The sequence below is a fragment of the Gymnogyps californianus genome, chromosome 14 (assembly GCF_018139145.2).
Source record: "Gymnogyps californianus isolate 813 chromosome 14, ASM1813914v2, whole genome shotgun sequence".
NCBI lineage: Eukaryota > Metazoa > Chordata > Aves > Accipitriformes > Cathartidae > Gymnogyps > Gymnogyps californianus.
Genome location: NC_059484.1, coordinates 17,444,876 through 17,472,073, shown reverse-complemented (window position 1 = coordinate 17,472,073; position 27,198 = coordinate 17,444,876). Strand labels below are relative to the sequence as shown.

Genomic DNA, 27,198 nt, shown 5'->3' with positions numbered 1-27,198 from the left:
AGAAAGTGTTACAACAAGACCGGTGTGGCCGGAGCTGTGCAGAAGGGCAGGATATCGCTGATTGAAATGGAAGCACTGGCAGTGGAGGGGATTGCACGGGTCCAAAAAGAGCCATTTAAAAGCATTAAGTGCTTTATCTCATGGGCAGAGTGAGTCCCCTCCAAGCTGATAAAGGTAATGCATCAGGATCTGGGAGCTCAAGCAAAATGTTTTCCAATGCTTCTGCATTCAGAAACCGCAGTGGGAGCTTTTCTGGTCCCACGGCACAGGGACCCCAGTAGATGGCAGTGGTTTTTCCTTATACCATGCATACCTCTCTGATTTTGGAAGAAAATTGTACTTCCTTCCAGCCTGTCAGTTACACATTTTTTTAAGTTAGAAAGAGGCTAAAAAAAAAAAAAAAATAAAATCACACATCAATCTGAAGAGCCAGCTCAAATAATGAAGCTGCCAAAGTGGCATTTTTGAGAGCCACTGAAAGACAGACGAAAGTATTGACACCTCCAAAAGCCACTGTTCTGTGCTACAGGGGATTAAGGAGTGAGGTGAATATTTGTCTAGAATATGGAAAAAATCTCTCAAAGCCTTCAGTGGGAATTGAAAGGGCCCAAAGGAACTGTTTTACACACAGAAATACAGTGAATGTTTTAGAGACCACTGTGGATACCACATTGAAAGATATCTTTTCCACATTGCTATTTAATTTGCTGTATGACAGCTCTTTCTCATAGCTTATCACGTATATGCATTGTGGGAAAGCAGTATACAGCTCTCATGACAGAGTGAGATTTTTTCCTCAGCATACTTGTTCAAAAATGCATGAGTTCCACTATACAGACAATAAAGTACCTTTATATCTCTATAACTGTATAGGAAGTTACTTCTGATGGAGAACACTGTAATAAAGAGACTTTCATTTTTTATTTTCTATTATATTGGACAGAGAAAGAGCCTGTGATGAGGACCCCGGTCACTTCTGCTGTTCAGTATTAGCACGGCAGTTGCCTAAGCTGTCAGTGGTTAGGCACTGTTTAAACCCCCTATCCAAAGCACACCATGGTCCCTACCTGAAGGGCATCTCTCTTGTCCTGTGACACATAACAGATAAGCTACAGCCAGGTGAAGAAAGAAAAAGATATCTATCTTGCACAGAAAAATGCTGTCGACAGAAATAAGGAAACTTATGGCAAGACAGGTAAAAGGCAGAGGTCAGCTTCAGATGATTGGAATTAATCATGCAGAAAAAAAACGATATCTCTTTTATTACTAAAATAATACTAATTTCCTTACGAGTGCAGAAATCTCCCACTGAGGCAAAAGAATCAACCACTCAGACGGGATCATCTTGCTTTGTTAATGCACCCTACGTTAAATAGCCAGGGGCTGAGGTAGGAAGGAAAAACTCATCAGTGAACCAGTGAAAACACTTTAAAAACCTGCATGTCAGAACTAACAATGCAAACTTCTGACTTTAATGTCCTGCTTTCACAGAGCTACTCCTGTCGTGTCCTCTCCAGCTCACCCCTTTGCTGTAAGCCTTATAACAAACGCTGGCAAACCTCAGCAAACAAAAGCTGCAATTCAGGTAAGCGGTGGTGTGTTTAATCAGTGAGTGAGAGCTAGCAAAGGAGCTGCATAAATAGATTTTCAGGAGAACATTGGTAATGTCAAGAGGCAGGGGCAGGGATGAGCCATTTTTCTTTCCATCGTGTAGCTGCGTTCACGTCCTTTGAACAACCTTTCTGGGTTCATTATTAAACATTTGTCTTTTGATGTAGCTCATCGCTTCTGCAAGCCTACAGTGATTAACACGTTTTAGGCTGCAGCACCTGCTCACAGGAACCCCTGCTTGGGTGCGTGATGCTTCAAATGCCGGAGGTCCCAGCGAAAATGCCGAAACCATTTTGATGACTCATTTGAGTCAATCGTCACCTTGTGCCTCTGAATTACAAGGGAAAATGAGGGATGCATCAAGTGGATTGTATACATGGCTTTTCCCACTTTGCCGGGGATGTCACCAGGGAGCACAGGAGCAGTGCTCCTGCAGGGATCCGTACGTTGGAAAAACCGGGTGGGATCTGAACCACACACCTTTTGTGCTCTGAAAAGATGAAAGTACGTAAGTATTATTAAGAAGACTTCGTGACACACCTCACAGACAAATACAGCCTGAGCTGAGCTTGCCGTGCTGGTGTTCCCAGCAGGACCGAAGCCAGTCCTGGTCTGGAAGGTGAGTTGGCATTGGCTCGGCAGCGGCGCTGTGCTTGAGCAAAACCAGAGGCAGGGAGGGATGGAAAGTTGGGCTTGCCCATCTCCGCTTCTGTGTAGGCAATGTCGTGTTTCTCCCAGTGAAACCTTCCTCAAAGGAGATAGGAAATCATCCTTTTTCAGTGGGTTGCTGAAGATGCTGTGGGAGTATCGGCAAACATTGGCAGGGGTGGAAGAAACTCAGGGAAAGATCGAAGCAGGATATTACTGCTCTGCCCCTGAAGGGTAAAAAATATACTGCCATTTCGCCAAAGAGGATCAGATGAATTAAAGAGTAAACATATGCCCACGTGCACATGACAGAAAAAAAAGACAATGAAAATATTAAAACAAAACATAATTTCTTTGCTTTTAAACCAAAACATAGTTTCTTTGCTTTTAAACCAAAACATAGTTTCTTTGCTTTTAAACCACTTTTCACTTTTGAAGATTCCTTTGATATTTTAAGCATTTTTAAGACTCGAAGCCTAAATAAAGAGTCTGGATTTATACTGAATAAAATACTTTTCTTGAACTGAAACATACTTTTGTTGAAAATAAAAAAAACTTGAAAAAAAAAAGAATTGAAAACGTGTTGGAAGAGTTTTTCGATCCAGTAAAAGACCCACTTACTTGCAGAGTCATTTCACCCAATGCAGAGCAGGAGATGACAGAGCTCAGTGGAAATTACTGAAGCTTGCTAGGAAATACACAGCGCAGGAAAAGGCCAACATATGCATATGCCTTTTCTTATCTTCACCTTGTACTCTGTTCTGTGAACCTCCAAGTGAACAAAGAGCCCTTTGTTTTGAAGAAACTATTCTGAGACACCTTAACAGAAGCAGATGGGATATAATGTATTTATTTCATGATTCAGAGTGTGGAAAAAAAATCTGCCTTTAGCAAGTGCTTGTGCTATTAAACCATGACAAATGAGGCTGTCAGAGGGTAAATATGGCTGGAACTTGGCTCACTGGTTGCTGTTGTGCCTGATAAGAGGTGCAAGTAAAACTGTAGAAAGTTTAAGAAAGAAATAGAAAACTACTTGCCCTATTATTTATGGATTAAAAATAGTAAGTAAAGTTCCAATCCAAATACCCATGCTGTGAGACTGTGACCTTTTCACAAAAGAGATCCTCCATGGCCACATGCCCAGTTTTTAAAACACTTTGCACCAGAGTGACCTTACAAGGCAGAGTAAATCGGCAGGTCCAAATTCCTTCATCCAGACGCGAAAAAGAATTTCATGGAACCTGTTCAACTTGGATGAAAGAAAATTCAACTGATCAAGACTCGTTTCAGTGGGATCTAACCATTGCATAAAAATAAACACTACATGAGAAAAGGTCCTCTGAGATATTGCAGTTGCTGCAGACACACACAGAGAACATGAAGCAAGGAAACATCCCTGCCCTGAGGATTTCTGCAGCTTTCCCTCTGTCCCTGGGGTTCATTTGGCTGTCTAATGGCATCACACAAATATTCATGAGGTTCTTCCTTATCCCGTAGATGAGCTTCATGACAGTCTTGGTGAATATTCAGACTTGATATCTGGAGACTAACATCAGCATTTATAAACCTGGTAGCAAAGGGAAAGGTTTATATTTGTAAGCAGAGCCCAGATGAGCTGGAATTATCAGGGAAAAAAACCCCAACAAATTGTGCAACCTCATTCTCTGAGTTACTTTTAAGGCATAAACCCAGAAGTATTTATTACGGTTTTAGTAATAAATTACACCTTTCGTAAAACCTTTTACATGCACCTTTCTGAACCAAAATATCTTTCTTATTAGAACCATTTGGCAGTGGGGAAATACTTGGTTGCATTAAATCCCAAGATACTCACATATTCCCCAGTTCTATGGAAATCCAGTATCTGGATCCACTTCCTGGTTACCCGAGTTATCTAATCCAAAATTCTGATTTTGAACACTTGAAACCTTAGCATAGCTACAGTTTACAACCACAGCCCTTTCCTGTGCCTCCGTCTGCTCTATAAAAGCAAGCGTGATGTTTGGGACAGATCTTCTGCTCTCTGCTAAATCAGTGAGTACATTAACAGGATCGGGATCTCACTTTGCAAAGGTGACAAGAAGACAGAACCAAGGCAGTGAAGGTCAGCCCAGTGCTTGTGTAATTGCCCAAAACCACCCGTGTGGTGCAGCTCTGTAAAGGAGACAGCGTGGTCCTGTTAGAATGAGCAACGTGGATGGAAACAGGATTTGACCAGGCACCAGATTGTTAAACGGGCACAACATAAAACCCAATAAAAACAAATCAGTCTAATAGAAAATGAAAATAATGGGGTAAATAAAACTGCCAGGACCATTTCAAATGCAATTCGCCCATTGACAGAAATGCTCTCCAGTGCTGAGTGAAAACACAAAATTAATAATCCTCTTAGCAGTGGAAGGAATGGAATGGGATTTTTTTGTTGGTCTGTTACATTTTCAATTCAAGTAATATAAAATTAAGTCTGATATATTTGAGGTGTGCAACTAGAAAATGTAGAGTTTACACAAATTCTTTAATTGGTTCAGTTTAAACCTTGTTCTACCTAAAGTTTCTTTATAATTTCACTTCCCTGAGACAAGGATAGAGGCTCTTTTTTGTGCTAAGCATTCTTCTATAGGGTAGTGAATAAGGTGTTGGCTCCTGAGAAAACTTCAGTTTCATATCCTAGTGGGCTGCATGTTTTCTGAAGAGATTTATTGCTAATGTCTGGTTTCTCCTCTTTTCACATGTATGAATAAATCTTATCACTGAATTATTTAGCTGAAAACAAGCAAATGAATTGGAAGTCCCAGCCTCTAATATTCCAGGGTTTTCATATCTGTGCAGAATCAAAACCACTTGGAAATCCTTATTATTCAATTATTCATCTGAAAACATACCACAATAAAAAGCTACCAAAACCCAAGCTCCCTTTTGTATCTAAAAAAAAACAACTGCAGAGGGCACAGAAAGAGAAATTTAAAATGCTTTAGCCTCTTCCTCCCCCAGGAGAGTCAGTAAACTATTTTCCCTTGGCTACATGGTGAGGAAAGGCTGGGCTGGTACTCAAACTCGGATGCCTCCAGCATAGATGGCTTCACTCCCAGCAGAGCTGACGGAAAGATTCACTCATAGGATGAGACTCCTCTCACCACGAGGTATAGAGTCCCAAAAACATACTCAAATGTAGACATCTAGAGGTGTGTGACAAGAATCTCATGTAGGAGAACCACTCCCTGGGTCAGTACCCATGCAGACATCTGAATTTGAACACCACTTAGGAAAACACCCTCAGTAACCTGAAATACTGAATCTTATTATTTTTTTGAGGGGTTGTACTCATCCCCATCTGACTTTCCATCCAAAATGCACATTAGCAGGTCTACTGCCTATGGGGAGATAGATGAAGCCAAAACGGGGGGCAACTAAGGTCAGGTTTATAGCAGACCATACTAATTGCTCTTTTCTAAGAGAATTTTATTATTAATAAAGGTAATTTTAAGTCCTTTCATCTGTGATGGACATCCATGCAATGAGTTTGATGTGTTCCCGTGCTCTCTTGTCAATATTTGATGGACATCTAAGACTCTGTGGCACTTTGCAAATGAAATAATTAAGTCTGCATGTTACAGTAAATTAGGAATATTGCAAACACCGCTCAGGATGGAGAAATGATTCATTCAAGCCTTGAGAGGATGGATGTATGGGCAGGAAATAACAAAATGAGATTCATCTTGGAAAAGAAAAGAAATTAAAACATCTGGGCAAAAGGAAATCATCAGAACCACAGATTTTAGTGGGAGGAAGGAACCTTGCTAATGAAATACTCAGAGACATAAAAACACTTTCTGTGAGGAAGGGAAGTAACTCCTTCCCTTTCCAATCTCTGACAAAACATCTGTAATATGCGATTAAAAATGTAAAAAGAAAGATTATATGGATAAGCTTAAGAGTCCAGAATGACCACAGTGTTTCTACTGTTCACATAGATATTAAATTACATTTGTACAATATCGACTGGTTGTCCAGTGATGAAAATGAGAGACACTTTGCTTCCCACCACCACAGTCCAAGCCATCAATGACTCCACAAGACCTCAGTTATATATTCCTGAATCTAAAGAGTGAAAAAAAATTAACCAGGGATTACAGAAACAAAAGCAAAAAGCCATCTTCCTGAAAGCCTTTTTTCTTGAGGAGTTCTCCTCCTTGAGGCTTCACATTTAGACGGTAAAACATAACCCTGTCCTGCTTCAAGCCATATCTGTGCATGTTACAACGATTGGGGTACAAAAAGATCAATGTTCGTCCCATGGGAAATTCCTAAACTTAATTTTGTTCCAAAGAAGGACAAACAGCCGCAAGAGAGATTTTCTGTGACCTACACAGCTCTGAAAGCTGTGGAGCTGAAACATTTCATTTGGGTTACCGAAATGTAGTTTTCCGTTTGTGTTAAGGCTAATGCACAGGCTGTGTGCGAGGCGGTGTGCCCCAGTGTGCCCTCTCCACCTTTCCCCTGCAGCGGTCCCTCCCCAGGGCACAGCATTGCAGGAATTTGCAGGATAACTGCAAATTGAGAGCACACAGAGCTCGCAGAGCCGTAGCTACCCACCGGGGCACACATATACTCCTTGCTCTCCAAAAGGACTTTCAGAACTTGTCGTCCCTGAGCTTCTCCTACCCTCTGTTCTCCAGCTTATTTTCTTGTGCTTCTCTTGCAAACACCAAGCTTTTGCAGTTAACCTTCCTAAGATGTGCCAGCTGAGCTCTGCCCCAGCCTGTGTTTGGGACAGTGTCAGTTGTTACTGCACATTTTGAGGGGCAGAGTTGTCTCCTCAGCAGGAGCAGGGCTGGTTCTTTTGCCCATTCAGGGACTAACCTTCTCTGGCTCCTGTGTGGGGTGGAAATGCTGCAGGTGGGGCCCCATTCAATGCTGAGAAGGACCCTGGAAGGCATTTCGTGCACAAGGTATTGTGCAGGGTAAAACCGCATCCTCTGAGCAAATGAATGGGAAGCAGAGGTTGTTGCAGCAGTTGATGAGAGCTGGGACTTCTCATGCCCTTGAGTATCTGAGCCACGTGACCAATGCAGTGAAAAATTATCATCTAATGCAGCCATGAGTATTCTGTTCGGAGCATCCTCCATATGTTAATTAATAATACAGTTATGAGAAAAGTTCCTGTTCCAGCTCTCTATTAAATAGGATTTACACAGCCATCTGGTGTTCTGTTTAATTCTTATTAATCTTTTTTTTTTAAACCCAATTTGTGTGTCTTACTGTTAATTAAATTGAAACTTGTGAAAGAGAAAGGTGCTCTGGCTTTGTGATGGCTATGAACTGAGCTGCTGAGAAAACAGAGGTGAGTACTCAACATCTGCAATTAAAAGAATACAGCACGGATAATTCTGATGTTGGGAAAGAAGGAGAATTAATGTCACCTCCTACAGAGAAGCAACAGCTTTAGACCTAAACGTAAATGTCAACATATAAGCTCCCTGCCAACATTAAAGGATGACAAGAAAGGAGCATAGCAGTACAGACAAAAATGGGAACAGAAAATACGAAGGGCTCTGTGAAGCTGATATACACCAGTAAAATGGTTTTGTTGTGGTACATCAAAAACTGCAGTTTCTCACTATTGGCTGTCCAAGGGAAGAGTCCGAGACAGAGTTGTCCCGGCCTCTGTACCTATGCCTCTCACAGACAGAAATCATACCCTGGCTTAATTAGAAATGAGTTCACACACAGGGAAAACCTGTGATACCCTTATATTTCCAGTATCTGATTGAAAACAAAATCATTTAATTGTTTCAAGAAAATAAAAAACATTATTCTGCAATTTTCAGTCAAGAACATGAAGTAAACTCTCACTTAGATGTTTTAAGCCTGCATGAATAACAGCCGAGAGCATCCTTGGTTCAAGAAGCTCAAGGTCACTTACTTTCTTTTCTTGGGACCAGAACTCCAATTCAGCAACTCACGCCACTTTTGGCTATAATCTACCAGCAACGCTCAACCTAAATCATTCCTGTTTCACCTTAATGCTGCTTTTAATTTTGCCATTTCCATGAGTAGCTGCTGGACTCCGCCACGGTGTTTGCTCTCACACTGCGATGGTTCCACAGCCCTCTCCCACAATATCCAAAGAAACCACCTGAACAACCTTGCTACAGCATCAGCAGGGTGCTCTCTTGCTCTTCCTGCACCCAACCTTTCTCCACCCTTCGCCTGAGGCCCTGCACAGCTGGAGGAGAAAGAAATCAGTTCTTGACTGGAGTGTGTAAGTCCGAAGCATAGCTAAACAATATCAGGGGAGACAATAATAAATTTGCAACAATCCCATAACATGGGCTAAAAGTCCATTTCTTGGAAAGAATCCAGGACTCAGTAAATGCTCAAATGTTTGCAAATTGTCTGTTTTGCTCTTGACAAACTGTTCCCATTGTAATAATTTTTGAGGAATCATAAATCATTAAGACAGCTAATTTGAAGGGAGAAATGTCTCTGGAAAACTCAAAAGGAGGACATTTGAGTGCAGTTTTCCAAGCATCCTGGGGTATAGAGTGATTATTTAGTTCTTTCAGGAAAGGTAGAGAATTAGAGTAATACAGCTTTTTTAAAGATCACTTTGTAAACTACTGTAATTTTAGCTTTCTCCTTGCTGCGAAATATGTACAGGCAGAATTTCTTAATTCTTCAATGATCCTCTGTATGAAGGCCTTCAGTCATATTAGAGCCTTAAACTTGCTTTCTTGCCAGCATCTCGTATGTGCTAGTAGCATGCTTTGCAGAAACAAAGGGAAAAAAGAGACAGACAAGTGAAGTCTGGAACTTTTGATGCTTTCTTGAATAACTTTCCAAGATTCATCTCAAATTTTGTAAATTAGGAAAAAAAGATAACGATCAATAAACTGTGTCCTTTTGGCTGAACGGAGAACTGCTTTTTTGGAGTAGCAAAGGGGCAAGGTAACAGGGAACTCTAATGGGAAGCACAAAGGAAAAAGTGCAGAGAAAGATCATTTAGGGCCTGGACAAAAACCTGTTGAAGGTACCAGTTGCAGGTTTACTGAGTAGAGGAGGTAAGAAGGCTTCAGTCCCCTTTTTAGCCCTGAAGTGCATACAAGGTTTTCCTGCACCGATAGAGCGTGATCAATGAACAGGTCTGTGAACATTCAGCTCAAGGGCAGGTTGCCCTTGCACTTGGGGATTTTCAAGCAGGGATTTGCCCTTCAAAGACAGAGGCACAAGAAGCGCAGTGTTTGGGGCTAAAAGCTCCCACGAGGTTGATGGCTGAGCTCCCTGCTGTGCAGGCATGACATGCACTCTACACGCGAGGGAGGTGCAGCCTCTACCTCCAACCAAGTGTGACTTATTGGGGAACACAATTCCTGAATTCAAGATCAAGATGATATTCTGTTGGAACCTAAATTAGGACTTCAAATTTAAGCTGTATATGTAGCATCAATTGCATCCCTAAAATTTTCAGGTGGGCACATAGGAAGAAAAAGACAAAAGATGGCAGAGTTGATTTAAATCCATAAAATGAAATCTGATGGCTCTCGGTTTCAAAATTCTGCTATCAGCCGCCTCCTGGCCTCCGTGGCCATTGGCATTTGAGGGGGAGGACAACGCCATGAGGGCTGTGAGCTGGGCAGGGGATGGGAGAAGCTGGCAGACCAGCTGCCACTATTAAAGAAAAATACCATACCTTATGGTATACCATTATGGTATACCATAATGTCATACCATTAGATACTGTGGCCGTGGTGACTGCACTGTATGAGGATGATGAAGTAACAGAGAAATTTAAAAGAACAAGGAAGATTTTAAAAGTTTGTGCAAAGGCCTGATGAAGCTCTACAGATGCAAGTGCTCTTCTGCCTGAGGATGGGAGCCCTTGACATCTTTCCCAGCCTCTGGAAATAAAAGTGAGATAAAATGCAGACTGCATCAGCAGCTGTAAAAGTAAAATCATGGATATTAAGTAATAATTTTCAATATAAATTGTTCTCTGCAAATTTTTATCAAAGAAAGCCTACTGTAGGCACTTAGAGCACTAATATGGAAGTGTGAATTAAGAAGCTAATGGTAGAAATAGATTTTTTTAAACATCAAATATTTCTTAAAATTTCAGATGCAAATGCAAATACTTAGTCTGGATACTAACTTAATGAAAAAAAACCCCATAACCTCTTTAATTTTATTTTCTCAGACCACTCTGAAGTCCCTAAAGTTGTCTCGTCTAAGATTCTTCTTGCTGTTCATGGGAAAGAATGAATATAAAATACTTCAGAAGCTCTGTACTCATTTAAGTAAGAATAACTTTATTTCTCTAGCTCATCTAGAGCTTTCTGAGCTGGAGAATGCAAAACTGACCATCTGAATGTTGATGTTAATGGTAGAGGTGGGGAGCAGGGGTGGCAGGCACAGCCGTAGTCCCTTCAGTAGTCCTACCCTGCCAACCAAACTTCCAGGACAAGAAATATGGCAAACACAACTATTTCTGTGTCATTCCAGTCCCAGAGTGCAGTTAAAAAACTAGAAAGGTCTCCACATCTCTGGGACTGTTTCTGGGTGAGTTACAGCCACCCACGTCTCAGCACCCGGACTTGGCCTGGGCAGGCAGCACTGTCAGACCAAGTGATGGGGCTTGGGGGTTTGGGCGCCGTGGGTGGGAAGTCACTTGGTGCGCCTGCCTCAGTCTGCCTTTCACACTTGGAGGGCCACATGTGATCTCGCTTATGCCTATGAGTCATTGCACTAGCTTTGAAAAAGTGACTTGAAATTTACAGAATCTGTCCAAGAATTGATTTATTAAATATGTATAATAATTCACCCTCCCTCTCACCCCGCGTTATTATAAGTTTTTCTTAAAATGAAAATAGATTTCAAAGCACAGGGTTTGTATACATAAGCCTAAATATCTCTCAGCTGCATAAAAAACTTGTACCTGAAACATATTGCCTCTTAAGGAAATCATTATTGTGTTACCATAACACAATCTCTTTGTTCAGCAAGTGTGATAAATATCAGTCTATTGTCATAAGTCACTGCCAATAACCGAAGCCGTTTATCTGAATGTGTCTCTGCCTCCCAAAAATTGAACTATCTTACTTTCAAGTTAGCAGTTAAATGCTCATCTTACACATATACTGCCTGCTGAAAAGAATATTCTGAAAAATGCTAACCTGAGAGTCAACATGAGGTTGATGAATGCTCATGTTTATGTTCTGTAATTAGTTTAACAGTTATTATCGGTGAGCAACAAGTTGCTGTGATCCAGAAAGGATGCTCAGCTTTCCTGGGCATAGGAAGGTATTTATACATAAAAAGATCAACTGTATATGACCTACCACAAATGCTTTAGGCCAGTGTTCATGCATTATGAAAAGGTGCGCTTACATACAACATAAGAAATGGAGGAAATGTTCGTCTGAAACCGACTAAGCTAGGATGAATGTACTCAAAGCAGCACAATAACTAACAGCAATTTAGCTCTGGCTGATGGTCTTGATATCTAAAGGATGACACAAATATTTAGAAGAATAAACAAGCAAAATAGTGCGGAAGACTTCATACATTGAAAAGGCTTGAGGTTCTGACCAACTTCATGATAATTCTCAGACCATAGGTCACTGGGGACTATTCCTTGATGAGGTAGGTGCTATCAGTGTCTTTTAGATGAGTTCATTTTCTGAAAGAGCACCAGAGCAAGTTTGGCCTCCTGTTACCAAAGCAACAGCTTCAATAACTAAACTTGACCCAGCTTGTTGAAAGACATCTAACCAAGAGTGAACTGAGAAGTTATGCTCAGTTTTGGTGAAGGAATGATGCAGAGACACAACATCCTAGGAGGAAATATTTGGCTCCATACTATGTGCTCCCGCATGAAAGCAATTCATTTCAAATAAGAGTTTTAAGATTCTCTTTAATTATTGGCTTTCACAACAGGAAAAGACCTTCTCTAGCCAGCAGAGCAGCACAGTCAAGAGGCAAACTGAAGCAGGTGGTGGGTTTGGGAGGGGAATGAGAGAGCAGATGTTAGCTTGAAAATTTGGAACGCTCTTCGAGTCCCATAGCAGGAGCCCAGTTTCCATCAATGCTTATTGTAGAAGCAATTACTTGGGACCACCCAGGCCTCGGATTTGCCAGAATCAAATTTTCCATTCACACAACACACTTCCGTAAAGCTGAATGTTTAAAATACTTCTAAAAGTCATTCAGTCTTTGTGTTTTTTTCCTTAAAATATACATCTTCCTTCTGTTTTGTAGATTTGGGGAAATCTGAACTCTTAGAATATGGATCTGGAGCTTTAGGAGAGTGGAAGCTGGGAATCTATCACTTTTTATCAATGTTTATCTACTTTCACATGCTTTCAAAAAAATCAAAATTCCAAGTTAGTCAGAAATTGATTTTTGAGGTTTTGATCTAATTCTGAATAAAAATTACAAAACTTCTTTTTTTAAAAATTTAAATACCACTTTCCATCACACTGCAGTAAAGGGTCTTGACTGTGACAAAATTGCTCCTTTTTGTATATGTCCTTTCTGTAACATTACAGAAAAGGTAACATTTCTGACGGTTACAAGTGGCTTTGGAGACTGACTAACACGAGATGTGGACCAGAGCTAAGTGGTCAGGGAGCACTGGAGAGCAGAGACAGGAGGCTTGGTCTGCTGACTTCAATCAGGCTGCAGAGACCAGCTATTTCCTCAGTTGAAGCAGAAGATCTAGTTTGAAGGAAAGACAAATGGTTTGGGAATGGTGAGGATATGGACTAAATTATCTGCTTTTATAGTTTGTGGCCAAAGATGCTACAGCATCTGCTGGGTTTGTCCCTTACCTTCATGTAAATCACGGTGAAGGAAGGAAGAACCTGTTTGGTATGGTAGCAACTTTTGGTCCCTGCTGAAGTCTTCAGAGACTCATGGTCATGACCTGCACAAGAAGCACTGTGCTCCATGGGCGGTCCCTTGGGCCATCTATACATCCATGTCTATCAATCACTTTAAAATAAATGCCATACCTGCTGTAATATGCCCTTTGCAAATAACCTACTCCATATTAAAGTATGTGAGAAAATGCAAATCAAGCCATAAAATGCTAAAATTCTAGGGATAGTCCTAGTCCCACTGAAATCTCTCTTTCATTTGTTATTTTTCAGGTGACATCAAGGAAGCATACTTTAGATGTGAAGATGTATTCACCAGGGACCCAAAGAAATAGCTTACCTTTTTGACCTCATATTTAATAGCAAGTTTAATCCTGCTCAGACTTGGCCGGTGGTGCTCGGGGCACAAATGTATGTTCACATCTCCATTCAGAATAGCCTCTACTTCTTCGGTGTCTCTGCACAGGTCCAGCACCCCCACGACAAAGTCCTTGCATTGCATAGATAGCTTTCTATAGTCATTCTAAGGGAAAACAGAGGAAAATGAGTTATTTAATAACTCATATTTAATAACTAACTTGAAAGCATGCCTCAAAAAACAAACAAAAAAAGCAAGAGAGAGCAGTTGTGAGCAAGGTTACTTCTGCAAAACTACTGGCTGGAATAGTAAGCAAGCACTTGATTTCGCCCAGGATGTAGCTAGCTTTTCACAAATATACAGGAACTCCTCCAGGCTTAATTAGCAATGTTTGTATTAGCAGCATAGTTTACATCACAATAGAGCATGCTTTACAGAACAACAAGGAAATAATTTATAGGGAAATTTTGATTTTAAGCAATCGCTTGATCTCTCCTCTCTCTGTGGCATATCTTCTAGGAATGTGAAAAGATGGCCAAACAAAGGTCCTGCTAATGGATTAGAAATGACAGCAAATTTTACAATTCAAATTCTTTGCTAGTAATTCTTTCTTTAGTAACTTTCAAGGAGTTTCAGACTGGTACAACAAGCTGGAGCATCACACACAGATGTCAAATGAATTATATAGTTGTGATACCAATTTCAGTTTCAAATTTATTACCTGACAATTTGGTTAAACAGTCCTGAAAGAGCATCCAGAGGATCATTTTTGTCATAACACTTCTCCAGGAAATGGGACTTCAGAAACTCAACATGATTTCCTGTGAAATAATTTCACCTTGCAAACCCAAATCACACTTATGGGAAAAGAGATAGCACGTAGCTGACTTGATAGAGAGCTAGAAGAGTAATTTCACTGCCTTAAATTAAATTGTGATTGATTTTCACATACTGACACTTAAAAAACGAGGAAAATGCCACCGAGTAAATGCAGTAAATTAGAACACAATTAAGGCTACAATTAATATCCTAACAAAATGGTGATATTAAAGACTCAATGCAACAAATAGAAATAATAAGCGTAAGACAAGCTCTTACTGACTTGAGAGATCTTTTCAAATTAGGTTTGATGAGTTAATTAAATTCAGCAGCTTATCTAATTAACCCAGCAGCCAACAAAAAAGATAGTTAAACCTGGCTTTGATGAAATGATAAGAGTAACCTGGCTTTGTATTCCTATATTTTCTAAATTATTAATTCTAACATTTACACATGGAAACATATTAGCCTTCCCTGTTAGGCAAAGATCTCAAAGCACTGTGCAAACATTCATTAATTAGGTAGAACAGCACTGTCTAAAATATGATGTTATTAGACATGGCTAAATTTCTTTGGACAGTTTTTCCCCTTCAGAACTGAGATGCTCTTGATAATGAATATTTTTAAAATAAGTTGGTTTAATGACTTTGTCATACGTTTGAGGTTGCTTCTAATGTGTGTGTGTGTCCCCCAACTTTGCTTACTATGCTGTCCTGTATTCTGAAGGCTATGAAAAGCTGTTTCACTCAGCACAGAAAAATTCAATAGTCGCAGGGAACCAGAAAGCACTTCAGGGCTGGGATTAGAGCGTTCTCGCAGAAACGGGAAGATGCCATTTCTGATAGGTGTTTAGGAGAAGGGGCTGAGGAGGACAGCTGGGAAGTAGCCTATATTTTAGTGGCGAGACCTTCTGCAAGGTGGAACTTGTATGTTTATATCCTCTTATCTACCAAAAAGGTTGAAATCTGGGTTTCCCTTTTCCTCCTTGAGTGCTGTAATCAGACCGCATGTTCTAATTGGGGTGTTGATAAATGGAGTTCAGAAAGAACTTCAAATCTTCATTAAAAGGAGATAAAACAACCAGCAGATGTTTATCTCTGGTAGAGCAGGTGCATGCCCCATTGCAGAAATGGAGGCACCAAGACTTCTATAAATGTGCCAATTTAGTGCACTAAGATTTCAGATGTCCTCAAGGTTCAGGCAGAAAATGATTGTACATTTGCATCTAAATCTAGTACCTAAGTATTTTGTGGAGATAGACCTAACATTTGTAGAGTGAATGTTATCAAACGTGGGGTGAAGTAAGGTCTGAAATGTAAATGAAAGACAGATCATACTTTATGGATTCAAAGCGCTCCTCTCTAATCAATTCCATGCTTTAATCTTCGCCATACCAAGATGAATTTCAATAAATAGAAAGCTTGTCTGTTCACTGAGAGAATAGATGCCCAAACAAAAGTATCAGCCTGGAATTAACTGCAGGAATTGTGAAGGACAGCAAATACAGATAGATCTGAAAATAGATGTGGGCTGGGAATGAAATACCTGGCTGCCACAGGTAATGGAGACACTTAATTAGCCCAGCAGGTTTAAAAAAAACAAGGGTGAGAACTCTGCTAAGCTTTAATACCATTCTCTATGTACTGTTTGCAAAGATCACAAGCTTATCTCTTAGCCAGCACATTTTAGGTAATTCTCATCACCATTTCTATATCATCTGAACAACTAGTATGTATTAGCTCAGATTATTTTTCCTCTTCTGCTTTCTTTAAGGAAAGCAGTTTAGTTAGCAACTAGGAAAGTGCTTCTAAAGCAACTGTAAATGGCAGGCTCCCAGCTGGCAAACTCCATCAAGACCCAACTTTATTCACATCTCCAAGCCTAATGTTTTTACTGGTTGTGTACATTTGCAGAGACTATGAATGATTTTTCTGTTCAAAATTATTTACTCCAATTTTTAAGTAGACGCAAGCAGCAACACAATCTACCCAAGATACAGGCTGTATAAAGAATAAAATAAAACAAAACAAAATAAAATAAAACAAAATAAAATAAAATCAAACCAAATAAAATAAAACCAAATAAAATCAAGCCAAATAAAATCAAACCAAATAAACCAAAACCAAATAAAATAAAGCAAAATAAAATAAAACAAAATAAAATGAAGTGCCTTCCAGCCAATCTGCAGCCAGGCAGGAGAGCAGCTTCCTGCTCTCAGGAGACTTTGCTCACGTATTAAGGCAAGCCTCAATGATCACTGAACCTGCTGTGTCTTCTGACGATCCCTTTTACAAAAGCATTTGTCATCTTTGTTCTGGCTTCCTTAATGCTCACAGTCAGCGTGGACAATCCTGTTCATTCTGACGGTGAGAACACAGCCACTCAGTGACTCTCCTCATGTCAGTGTCTTTCCCTTTGCAAGCACAGGTTATTGGCTGTATCTTTACTAAAAACTGAGATTAGCAGGAGACTGACAGCCAAGCTTCTCCTGACCCTGGCTTGCATAGTGTAGCTTTGATGACGCAAGCAGAAATGACCTACCTGCATATAAAATACTGAATTGCAAGTCATGACTCATGGCGAAAAACTCAAGGAAGCCAAGAAGATTTACAAACAACATGGAAGCTATAGTGATTTATGCGCCAGTGTTGTATAAATTGCCTGTATTTCACACATTTGGAAGCATCTGAGATCCTGCACACCCTGCACAAAGGAGTGCTGTGACAGTGGTGGGGCTCGCTTTTGCATAGGACAGAAGGCTGCAGCCCCAGGGCTAGGGTTAGCGAGAGGTGGAAGAGTCACGAGGAAGAGATGAAGGAGAACCGGGACGCATTTCCAGTTACTTTTTGTTACCCCAAGATTTTTGAAGATCAGAGCCCTGAGGACTCCTGGTGACCCTGCCAGGAGACAGAGGGGCAGACGGCCACTGTGTCTTGGGGTGCAAAGGGCCAGTCCCCACTTCACTGCCTCTGCCAGCCGGGTTCGACACCCAAACCAGGCACTTCATGGCCCTCCCAGTCTAAATACGTTTCTGGGGGGAACCATCCTGGTTGCAAGCCTGACCAGGCGGTGGGCTGCAAGTGGGGGTCCTCCCTCCTACCGCAACAAGAAATTCACGGCTGGAGACAAAAAATCCAGCTCAGTCCTCTCAGCAGCGTTGCAAAACCAGACACGGGCAATGACAATAACCCAAACCTTCCTGAGTACTCCCACTAGCTACCACATTACAGAAGTCTGAGGATTACAACTTTCATAAAATAGATGGATCTTTACAGTAATGAAAACCGCAAATCATACTTGAGGAATGCTGGGGCCGCATCCTGACAAGCTGACCGCTGTCAAGCCTCAGGGAGGAAGATGAAGGATACAACTAAGTACACAAGAGAGCCAGTCTGCTTCAAATAACATATGGAACAGTATTTTATTTCCTATAGAGACAGCGAGCAGAGAAGGATCAGGGTAATGCTTGAGAATGTTACAATATCATTTTTTAAAAACTAGAACATAATAAAAGGATTCCAAATTAGTCATTTCCTGCTTCTTCTAACACTGTTGTGCATGTGGAGTTAAAAATGTCTAATTTTGCTGTTTTGAAAAGGCTGATGGTACTTGTCATTCACTGCAATTTCTCTGAGTACCCTATTATTATCTGTTGATTATGTTCTAAATGAACTCTGTCATGTCTCCACATCTGTTCAAAACCACCCAGATTTCTTCAGAAAAGAGCTGTTTCAGGTCAGAGGGATGCAGTCTGAGTAAAAAGTTTAGTGACGAGAAAAAGTAAGACCAGCAACCTATCTTGGCCAGTTAATTAAAAAAAAAAAAATTAAAAAACAATCACAGTCAAGGATCGAAAAGGAACTTCATCCGCGGGAGCCCACCTCTGAAATGCCAACATTGCAGGTGCATTTTGGATGGCACATGGGGATGTCTGGCCTCAATGCTGCAACATACAGTGAGCAGGTCTGAGATTTGCTGAACCCCTCAGTGCAGATGAGCTTTCACCAGAAACTGGAGTGGGGCCAGTGGTTCAGAAACTAAGAGGATCAAACAACTTTATATGCAATTACAAACTACCTTCCCAGTCCCAGATTCAGGAACACACTTGGGTTTATGTTTAAGTCCTGCTGATGCTGATGAAATCATAACTCATAGCATCAGAGAATGGTTTGTGTTGGAAGGGACCTTAAAGATCATCTAGTTCCAACCCCTCTGCCATGGGCAGGGACACCTTCCGCTAGACCAGGTTGCTCAAAGCCCCATCCAGCATACTTGCAAGCATGTGTTTCAGTGAAGCACTGAAGCAATCTTCTTTCGGGCTTCAGGAATTATGAAGTAGGATGAGTTTGTCAATCAACCTGCAGATTTTTTTGGTTGTAATCATTGTAGATTATTCACTGCACATTTATTACTGGAAATGGGGCCACAGACCCACAGGACAGTGCATGGCGCACAAATACAGAACAATCTGTACAAGTGCACTATTCATGAAAATCACTCCATATGTTACCATTTAGAACATTTAATTAAATTCACTCTAATAATTGCTTCCAAATAACATCCTTAAAGAGCAGGACAGGAACCACAACCCATCAATAGATATGCTAAGCGGAGATAATTCCAAGTTTCACAGTTTTTACTGCTATCCTGTATACAACTAATAGTTCTGTTAGCCTATACTAAAGCTTCAGAGTCAGACTTCTGATCAGAAAAGCTAGTATCACAGAGGAGTTTCCCTTTGAATAGATAACCACATATCTGGCTCAGAATGATTTAAGCTACAGACCTTTTTCTAGAAAAAAAAGCAGCCTAATGCTGCTTATCAATACACTTTTTTTTTTTTTTTCCCCCCAAAGAGAAGAAGGAAAAGGGGAGCAGACACAGGATGATGGCTATATATTAAAGCCACTATTTCTCAAGGGCTGTGTCCATGGTATATCGTCTTTTATAAATCTGCTCCACTGGAAGTTGAGGGCTTCCACACAAATCCAAGACTTCTGTAACTAATGGACACGAGCGTCCAGCATCTGTGAGTGGGGCTATCATAGCATGAGAAAGCCTCTGCGTGCTCTCAGTGCATTCACAGATTAACCGCATGGCACAAATCTGCTGAATCCAACCTCCTGTCTCTGAGCAATGCAGGAGCTCTGTACTCGGCAGTAAATCTGGCATTTTTGGGTAGCATTAAATTTGCTGTGCAAATGAAAGCTGTAGGCATGTTGCACAGAGCCTCTCTTTATGTTTCCTTGAAGCTCTTGGCTCTTTGTATTTAATCTACATCACACATACACATATATCATGGAGAGAAATATTGCATTGCTTAGGTTAACATTTTGAGAAGCAGCAGCAGAAATAAAATGGAGAAGTAATTCTGTAAATATGAACAGAAAACTCCCCCAAATAAATACGCCTGTAGAAAGAAAACAAAGGTGAGAGAAAGGAGGGGGGCAGAAAGCCAGTGATATTACATGCTAGATTTGAAATGAAATTTTTAAATAAACCATCATGTCAAATATTCAAAATGCTTATAAATATTTGCCAATTAGATATCACATAAAATATGCACAAGCCAGTTTAGAAGCTGTTGGACAAATTTCCTTCTGGGTATTTACACTGTCTGTGCCTGGCCATATGTTTAGGAATGAAAAAAAGCACAAGGCCTGTGGGAGGGAAGGCGATGAGAGGAGATGCTAAGAAAGGGCCCTGCACTGATCCTGCTCATGTAACCGTGTTATCTTCTGAAGTGCGCTGAACACCCCTTCCAAAGATCTCTGTCGACGGTGCACGTAACTGCTGACATGTTTGAATACAACTGAATGCATTTCTATTGTTTCCAGACTAAATGCCTACATGCATAGACTATACCAAGGCTGTACAGTTAATTTTCCAGAAAGCACAAAGTCAAGTTTGTTTATGTTCTCTTGCTTCTTAAGTGGCAGCACATCAGTGATTTTTTGGAGCTTTGGGTGTACTGTGGCATATTCAGTGGGCATGTCTCTGAAAATAAAGCCAAGTGCTCATTTAAAACATTTCACTACTCAGGTGCATGTTGCTAAGTATGTCTGGAGGTAGCAACAGATGTCGCTGGTTCATTTTTTCAATGATCCACACCTTGACTTCTTCACCTCCAGCAAGCATAATATAATAAGCAATCTGTTCAAATACAAGAGTTTGACATTTCAAAAGTGTGTCTCTGTTGCTTTCCAAGCAATTTGGACCTTTTTAAATGCAGCCAAGATAAGCATGGCAACTGTTTGCTCTCTGAAGAGTGCCAGGCTGCAGCATGGTGGAGCAGAGGGCAGTGCCTCCAGGCAAAGGGTGATTTTAAATCCTGTGAGGGAGCGTCAGGAGACACCAAGAGATGCGTCCAAAAAAAGAGCCCAAGGACAAAACAGACAGTGCTGTCTGTGTTGACATTATTTTTGGCCAAAGAAGTCCAGAAAACAACAGTATGCTTTGACTGAGGAGCAAAAAAATTGTGTGGCTTCCACTAAGCCATGAAAATAACATCCCTCGCATCATTACAAGCATTTCAATGGCAGTTGCATTGACTGATTTACCATAAGAAATCTTTTTTGGTGCCTCTTTTTTCTCCTCAGTAGGTTAGGCTTTCTAGCTGCAATTCATCTCTTCATATGCACCGCAGAAGCTGCTCTCTGAGAGAGCATATCCCTTCAACAAGGGAATAGACCAGTAAGAAATCAATCAAACCACTGACTTTTTGGATTTCACCTTATACCTATTAACTGGTAGATATATCAAATCCTTAAAGAAGCTAGCCAAGATGGTGTTAATGATTTCTGTGGTGGAGTTAGAAAATCCCTTAAAATTTGTTACTGTGCTTTTACAGCATCCTTCACAGGTCCAGGCATATGCGTAACCTTCAAGAATAACGTTCCAAGAGCTTTAAAGTGGGAACTGTCAAAAGCAGCAGGAAGGATAGGTTTGCACCTCCCTGTTTTGTTTCTACTCTTTTGCGCTCTAGCTCTTATGTATCTACCAACTCTACCGATAATTGCTTCCGGAAAATTTTGTGATAAACACAGCTTCTGTGGGACCAAAATCAATGAATAAATTTTGCAAGCTCTTTCCATCAATAAAAACATTGGAAAATGCAAAATACTTCACTTTGATATTCCCTTGAAACAACTCTTTAAAATGTATTTTTTTTCTTTTTTAATCTAAAATTAATGGATGGATTATTTGGGGAAGTAAAGCCAGGAATCCATTCACATAATCCTAGGAAAAAGCTAAGGACTGAGATAGAACACAATTCCTGACTCTAGCCGAAGTTTTAGATTCCCTAGCACAACAAATTTCAGAATCAGTCCACTCTCAACTTTTTTTATTACTTATATTGAATTTTTTCTAATTGAAACTTAAAATAAGCTTCCTGTACATGTGAACTCTCTCTATGCTGAAGTTAGTGGATCACTTGGCTTGTTTAAAGTTCTCACCCTGAACAGAGTACAAGCTTTTTTTTAATACGCGTCTAAGAAGTTGCCATAAGAACATCTCCATCTCCTCTACTCCTTTCCCACAATGTCACCTTCTTCTTGACAAATACCAGTACTGAGCATCTCTGTAGCACACGTGTGCAGAAACATAAGTGCTATTCAACATAGAACTAACACCCTATTCCAAGTCTCCGAAGGTATTTAAATATACTTAGAACAGAAACTATGTTGGTTGACAATATTTTTTTAAAATTAGAGTATTTAAAATCTCAAGGTTGGCATAGCAGCTTTTCAGTATAAGATGGCATTTGATGCTTCATGTACTTCTCTTTCATATCATCTCAGCTGGTTTTTGAACGCACATCACAAATAAGCTACATGCTTTTGATTCCTCAACTAATTAAAAGGTGTTTTTTTACCTTCCTGCAGATTTTCCCAAGATCATTGGAATGTTTATGCTGAAACACCTGTTTTCAGAAGACGAACTATCAAGCCCCTGGATGTCACATAAACAGGACAGGCTATACAGCGGTATTAACTAAACGATTTGGCATGCAAAATGCAGTGAATACAGATGTTCAGTGAAGGAGAGGGTCTGTCTCCCTGTGTCCTGTCAACAGGTTCTCTTTATTAAATACAAGCTACACATTTCAAAATAATACTCTGCTAATTCTCTTGGGGAAGAAGAGTTTAGGATCTGTTAATGTCAGCAGTAAAATCAAGCTCATGATGCAGTGCAGGACTCCAAATCCCTCTCCCTTTTCTCCCTCAAATAATTTCAAGTATTTGCTTGCTCCTTGTGTGGGAACATGACACCGAGAAACGGCTTTTCTTATTTTTAAAAATGCAAATGCCCCTTGCATTAGAGGAACCTTTATCTCAACCTTACTCTTATCGTCATGCAGAAAGAATCCCTCTTTTACCCCCAGATGCATTTCACAAGGGCAGGGGTCCAACGCAGTGCTGGGATTAACTTCTTTTTCTTGCCACCTATTATTTTCAACAGAGCACTTACACACAAGACGACGGGCAGCAAATCTGCGGCTCTGATGTGACAGACGTATCAAAGCACAAAAGTTACCTCTGGGCCAAGCTCCTCGTTTCACGTGCCATCCATACTTTTTCTCTCTGGCATTTTCCCATGTTTATTACATTCCTGATCTGTCTGTTACAAGCTCCACTAGGGAAGATCCATATTTGCTATACAATTTGAGACTGAATAGATAGTTTCCTTGCGTTAAATGTATTAGCTGCTCTCCTTCAATTGGGTGGCTCTTTTCAGCTCAGCTGCTTGAAACCCCTACGTTTCCTGAAAACCAGATGGGAAAAACAGGGAGAAAATCATGGATTTAAATTTCAAGCAATTGTTTGCTTAACACAGCTATGTTTATCCCCTAAGCTGAGCTAAATTTGGCACTTTCATCTTGCTCAAGGAACACACTTATGTTCAAAGGCGCTATGAGTCCCATCTCTCATGGGAATTTTGGCTACAAGCTGCACCTGCATATCAGGAGAAAGAGTCCTTCTAAATCCAGCCTGCACGTGAATGCTGGCTTAACTGGGAGCCATGATGCAACTTGCATCGATAACTAAAATAACCATACGTCTTCCAGATCTCAAACAGCCAACTACCACAGTTCCCAATGTCCAGCAACAACAGCTCCTTGGAAAACTAGTCACAAGCATCAGAATGGATGAAATTCTGGTCCCCACAGCACCTAAGCGGCAGCCGAGCACTTAAGAAAAATGTGGTCCCAGCTGCAGAGTCCTGGCGCAGAGAACTCTTGACCATATGGACATCATCCTCTCTCTAAGAAAAGCAGACTTAGAAGTGATGCTGCAGCACTTTCTTAAGCAGAAATATGAACATAAAAAGTGTATAATTACATTTCTCTGTTCTGAAATAAGTCCAGGTCCTGGGGCTTGGATAGTGACAATGAAATGACACACTTGGCAATGAGCGATTTCCACGCTGCACTGGTGTAAAGTTCTCTGCAACAAATTATATTCGAGGAAATTGCCATTTTTGATCATGTAAATGCCAAAAAAACATAGACATTAAAGTACCTAGCACCATTTTGTGGCAATGTAAAATTGTTTGTATACCATTCCTGTTTATCCACAATCCCGTGGATAGTCTGCCTAGACGCAGTGAGGATGAGTTCATTATAATTATCTACAATAACAACAATTAACAACACAGTGAGGGATAAACTAAATCACTTCCCATCTGCATCCTCTTTAATGCTGGATTTGAGATCCTCAGAATGTGTTACTTCGTTTACATTCATTAATACGATATTAATTCCCTACAGTGCCTTGGATGAACGTACCTGACTCCATTCTCCCATCTGCTGATCTAATATTGTTATTCTATTCAGAGCAATAGTCCTAATTATGCTCATTTGTAGTTCCAGTAGATGTCCTTGCCCAACGTGAATAATGAGCAGCAGTCTTTGGAAACCAGTCATCTTGCTCATAATAAACCACTCGGCTCCTAACTATTCCCTGAAAACCAATGCTGGTATTAGTGGAATGCTTGGGCATTTGGTGTTACTAATTAAACACAAAGCTTACCAATATTGTATTGGACTGATATTACAATAGCAATAGCATCATTTTCCATCTGTTTTCCTCTCCAATAATTTGATTTTGTCTTTCTGAAAAATGTCTTCGTCTTTAGCACTCTAGAGTATACCCCCTCTTGGTACCACTTATTGCTGAGAGGAGGAGGAAGGGTAATTGTATTACTATGTAATTTTATATCAGTAAGTGCTCTGAGAAAACTCTCTAAGATGAATTGTGAGCGTGCTAGTAAGGGCAAGCTCAAAGTCCTACAAGCTCTGTACTCATTGCAGAGGATCCAGTGACTAGGATGGAAAGGGCCAATATGTCTTTCCTTTCCAAACAGCCAGCTGCAGGTGGCAGGAGCCCTCTCTGCATTACCATCGACTAGGTGCACCAGTTTTGAATACCAGGACTCATTTTGTCTTGTACGCTCAGTGGGTAAGAAAGGAAAACACTCTGTCACTGTTAACTAAACACAGGCAACTGGCCAACTCATTCCCCCTATTTATCACAACGCTACTAGCAGCTGGCAGCAAACCTGGCAGAGAAACGCGAGCTGCTCCTCTCCCGAGCGGCAGCGAGGGCCATGGCAGAGCACAGTCCCAGGCGGTTCGGCTCTGCCGCAGCAGCCTCCATGTGCCTGCGCGAACAGAAAGTCCCCTGGCACCTGGGCCGGGTAGCTGGCAGAACAGCGAGAGGCGGCACGGAGGAGTTTGTCTCCCCTTTATTGCTTAAAGACTGGAGAGGCAAAGGTAAATTTCTGTGGGATAGCCCAGATCTTTGGGAAAGGTTGTGGTAGAGCATAAATCCTACCTACTGCTACCACTGCTGATTGATTAGTTTGCTCTGATGGATCTCTTTTAACCCAAGATGCGATCCGTTATTCCGCATATGTATTAAGAGAGGAATCCATGAGCAGTGGTCAGACGCGGATCAGACCCATCGGTTAGTCCACCAGCTTCATTGTACCTATTTCTTTCAAAGGGTGAGGATGAAATCATGGTTTCCACAAATCTGAAGATGATATGATGGTCAAATGAGCCATGATTTTGCCAGCTACTGGGGCTTTTCTCCCATGTTAAAGCTGTTACAAAATGCAAAATGTGAAGTTAATAACATCGTGGTAAGCTGAAATTTTTATGTTTAATTACATTTTGAAAGTATTTCTAAACTATTTGTTGCCTGTCTGCTGGGTTTGTGACAGTCATTATATCTGCTAGCTTCATCCTTCTAAGCATCTGTACTCAAAAAGCTGTTGTAGAGTAGTGCTTGCACACAAAAGACTAACACAATGCAGGCAAATCATCTTCATTCCTAAAATCAAAGTCATCTCTAAAACCAAACAATTTTCTTAACTCCTTGTCTCCGAGAAGCAGAAAAAGGATGAGGAACAGGTATCACAGCATTGCTTCTGCTAAAAGAGCTCCCAAAAGCCAGTTAAAAGCCACTTAAATCTTCACACCAGCTACTTACTGTCCTTTACTCAGCTATATGTGGTGTATATGACTCCACAACACACACGGGCACTATATTCACTTAATTTATCCTTATTTCACTTGCTTTTATATCACAGTAACTTTAACTTAATATAACTCTGTATTTAACCTTACCTTCATACAAATCGCCTCCACACACAACAAATTATCTCAAAATGTCAGTTGTTTTTTTCCTTCTACTTAGTCAAAACACCTTACATTCCTGATTAACATGTTGCAAGCTTTATTATGCTTCACCCTGACTACAAAATATTCAGAGATTGCCTGTATCAAAGGTAAATGACTCTCCCCTTGTATTCACTATCAAAAGTTCAGGTTCAAGAAGGATGAAAAGGAGATCTCTCAACTCTAAAACCCTTTCCTCTAAATATGTTCAATATGCTCCGAGTTACTCTATGTAAGATGTCACACACACAAATATATTTCCTGAAAATCATGGCTCAGTAAAATTAGTTGCCACTAGGCCTTGGCAGTTCAGAATGATTTATAAAAGTCACCTTACATAACAAAAATTAATTTCTAAATTCCTCATCATACCCAGGGTTTAAGAACTAGATGGAAAATCTGGACTTAATATAATCACTACAGCAGGCTACAACAGGAAGAAAAACAGAAGTCACCAGCCATTTATGCAGAGAGAAAGCACACTGACAGCCCTGGTGCAACCCATTTACTGCAGTGTTGAAGCTTCAGATTCAGAAATTTAATATGAGACTTTTCTGGCAGGGGAGGAACAAACACATTAATGTTGCTGGGTTTTCCCCTCTTTTGCTACAGATTCCTCCCAGGATTATTTATGCGTAAGGGAGTTAATTCTGCTCATCACCCTTACCAACTCCTGCCCTCCAGGTCCCTTAAAACCACATCCATTAATAGGGATTTTTCAACTTGACAGAAATGCACTCTTGATGGAGGATGGGCTGCTTATTTGTAAGGAAACACTGAAATCCCAGGAGCAAAAATGACCTTAAAGCAACAGAAATATGCCCAATTCCAACTGGTTCCAGGTTTTGCACTTATTTCGCTACCTGAATAAATTGTTGCATCAGTTGGCTGAAAACTTATCTACATGAAAATGCTTCTGAAATGCTTGACAGCGGCGAGGCAGCTGCTATGCTGCTTTGTTACGTGAACCATTTCCATTGCTCTCCCCTTCCCACCCAGCTTGTGAATCCACCTGTTGTCTGCCCTTAATGATTATAAGGGGATTCCATGTTATTTTATATTTTTATGGTCATGTCTGTTGCTCACCTAAACTGGAATCCTGCTCTAGTATCAGGGCTGTTACGTGCAATCAAACTGGAAACAGTAAGCTGTAAGTGCCGCAGTTGCAATGCTGTTCATCCTTAACTGAGTAGGACTAGAAA

General features: G+C 40.6%; 1 protein-coding gene across 1 annotated transcript in view; it reads right to left on the bottom strand.

The window, feature by feature from the left end:
• TRPC7 (transient receptor potential cation channel subfamily C member 7) overlaps window positions 1-27,198 on the bottom strand; it is a 112,069-nt gene that overhangs the window by 35,052 nt on the left and 49,819 nt on the right. Inside the window, exon 3 of the mRNA XM_050905336.1 lies at window positions 13,474-13,656. Within this exon, the coding sequence (XP_050761293.1) occupies window positions 13,474-13,656 (183 nt within the window). The remainder of the gene's footprint in view (window positions 1-13,473; window positions 13,657-27,198) is intronic.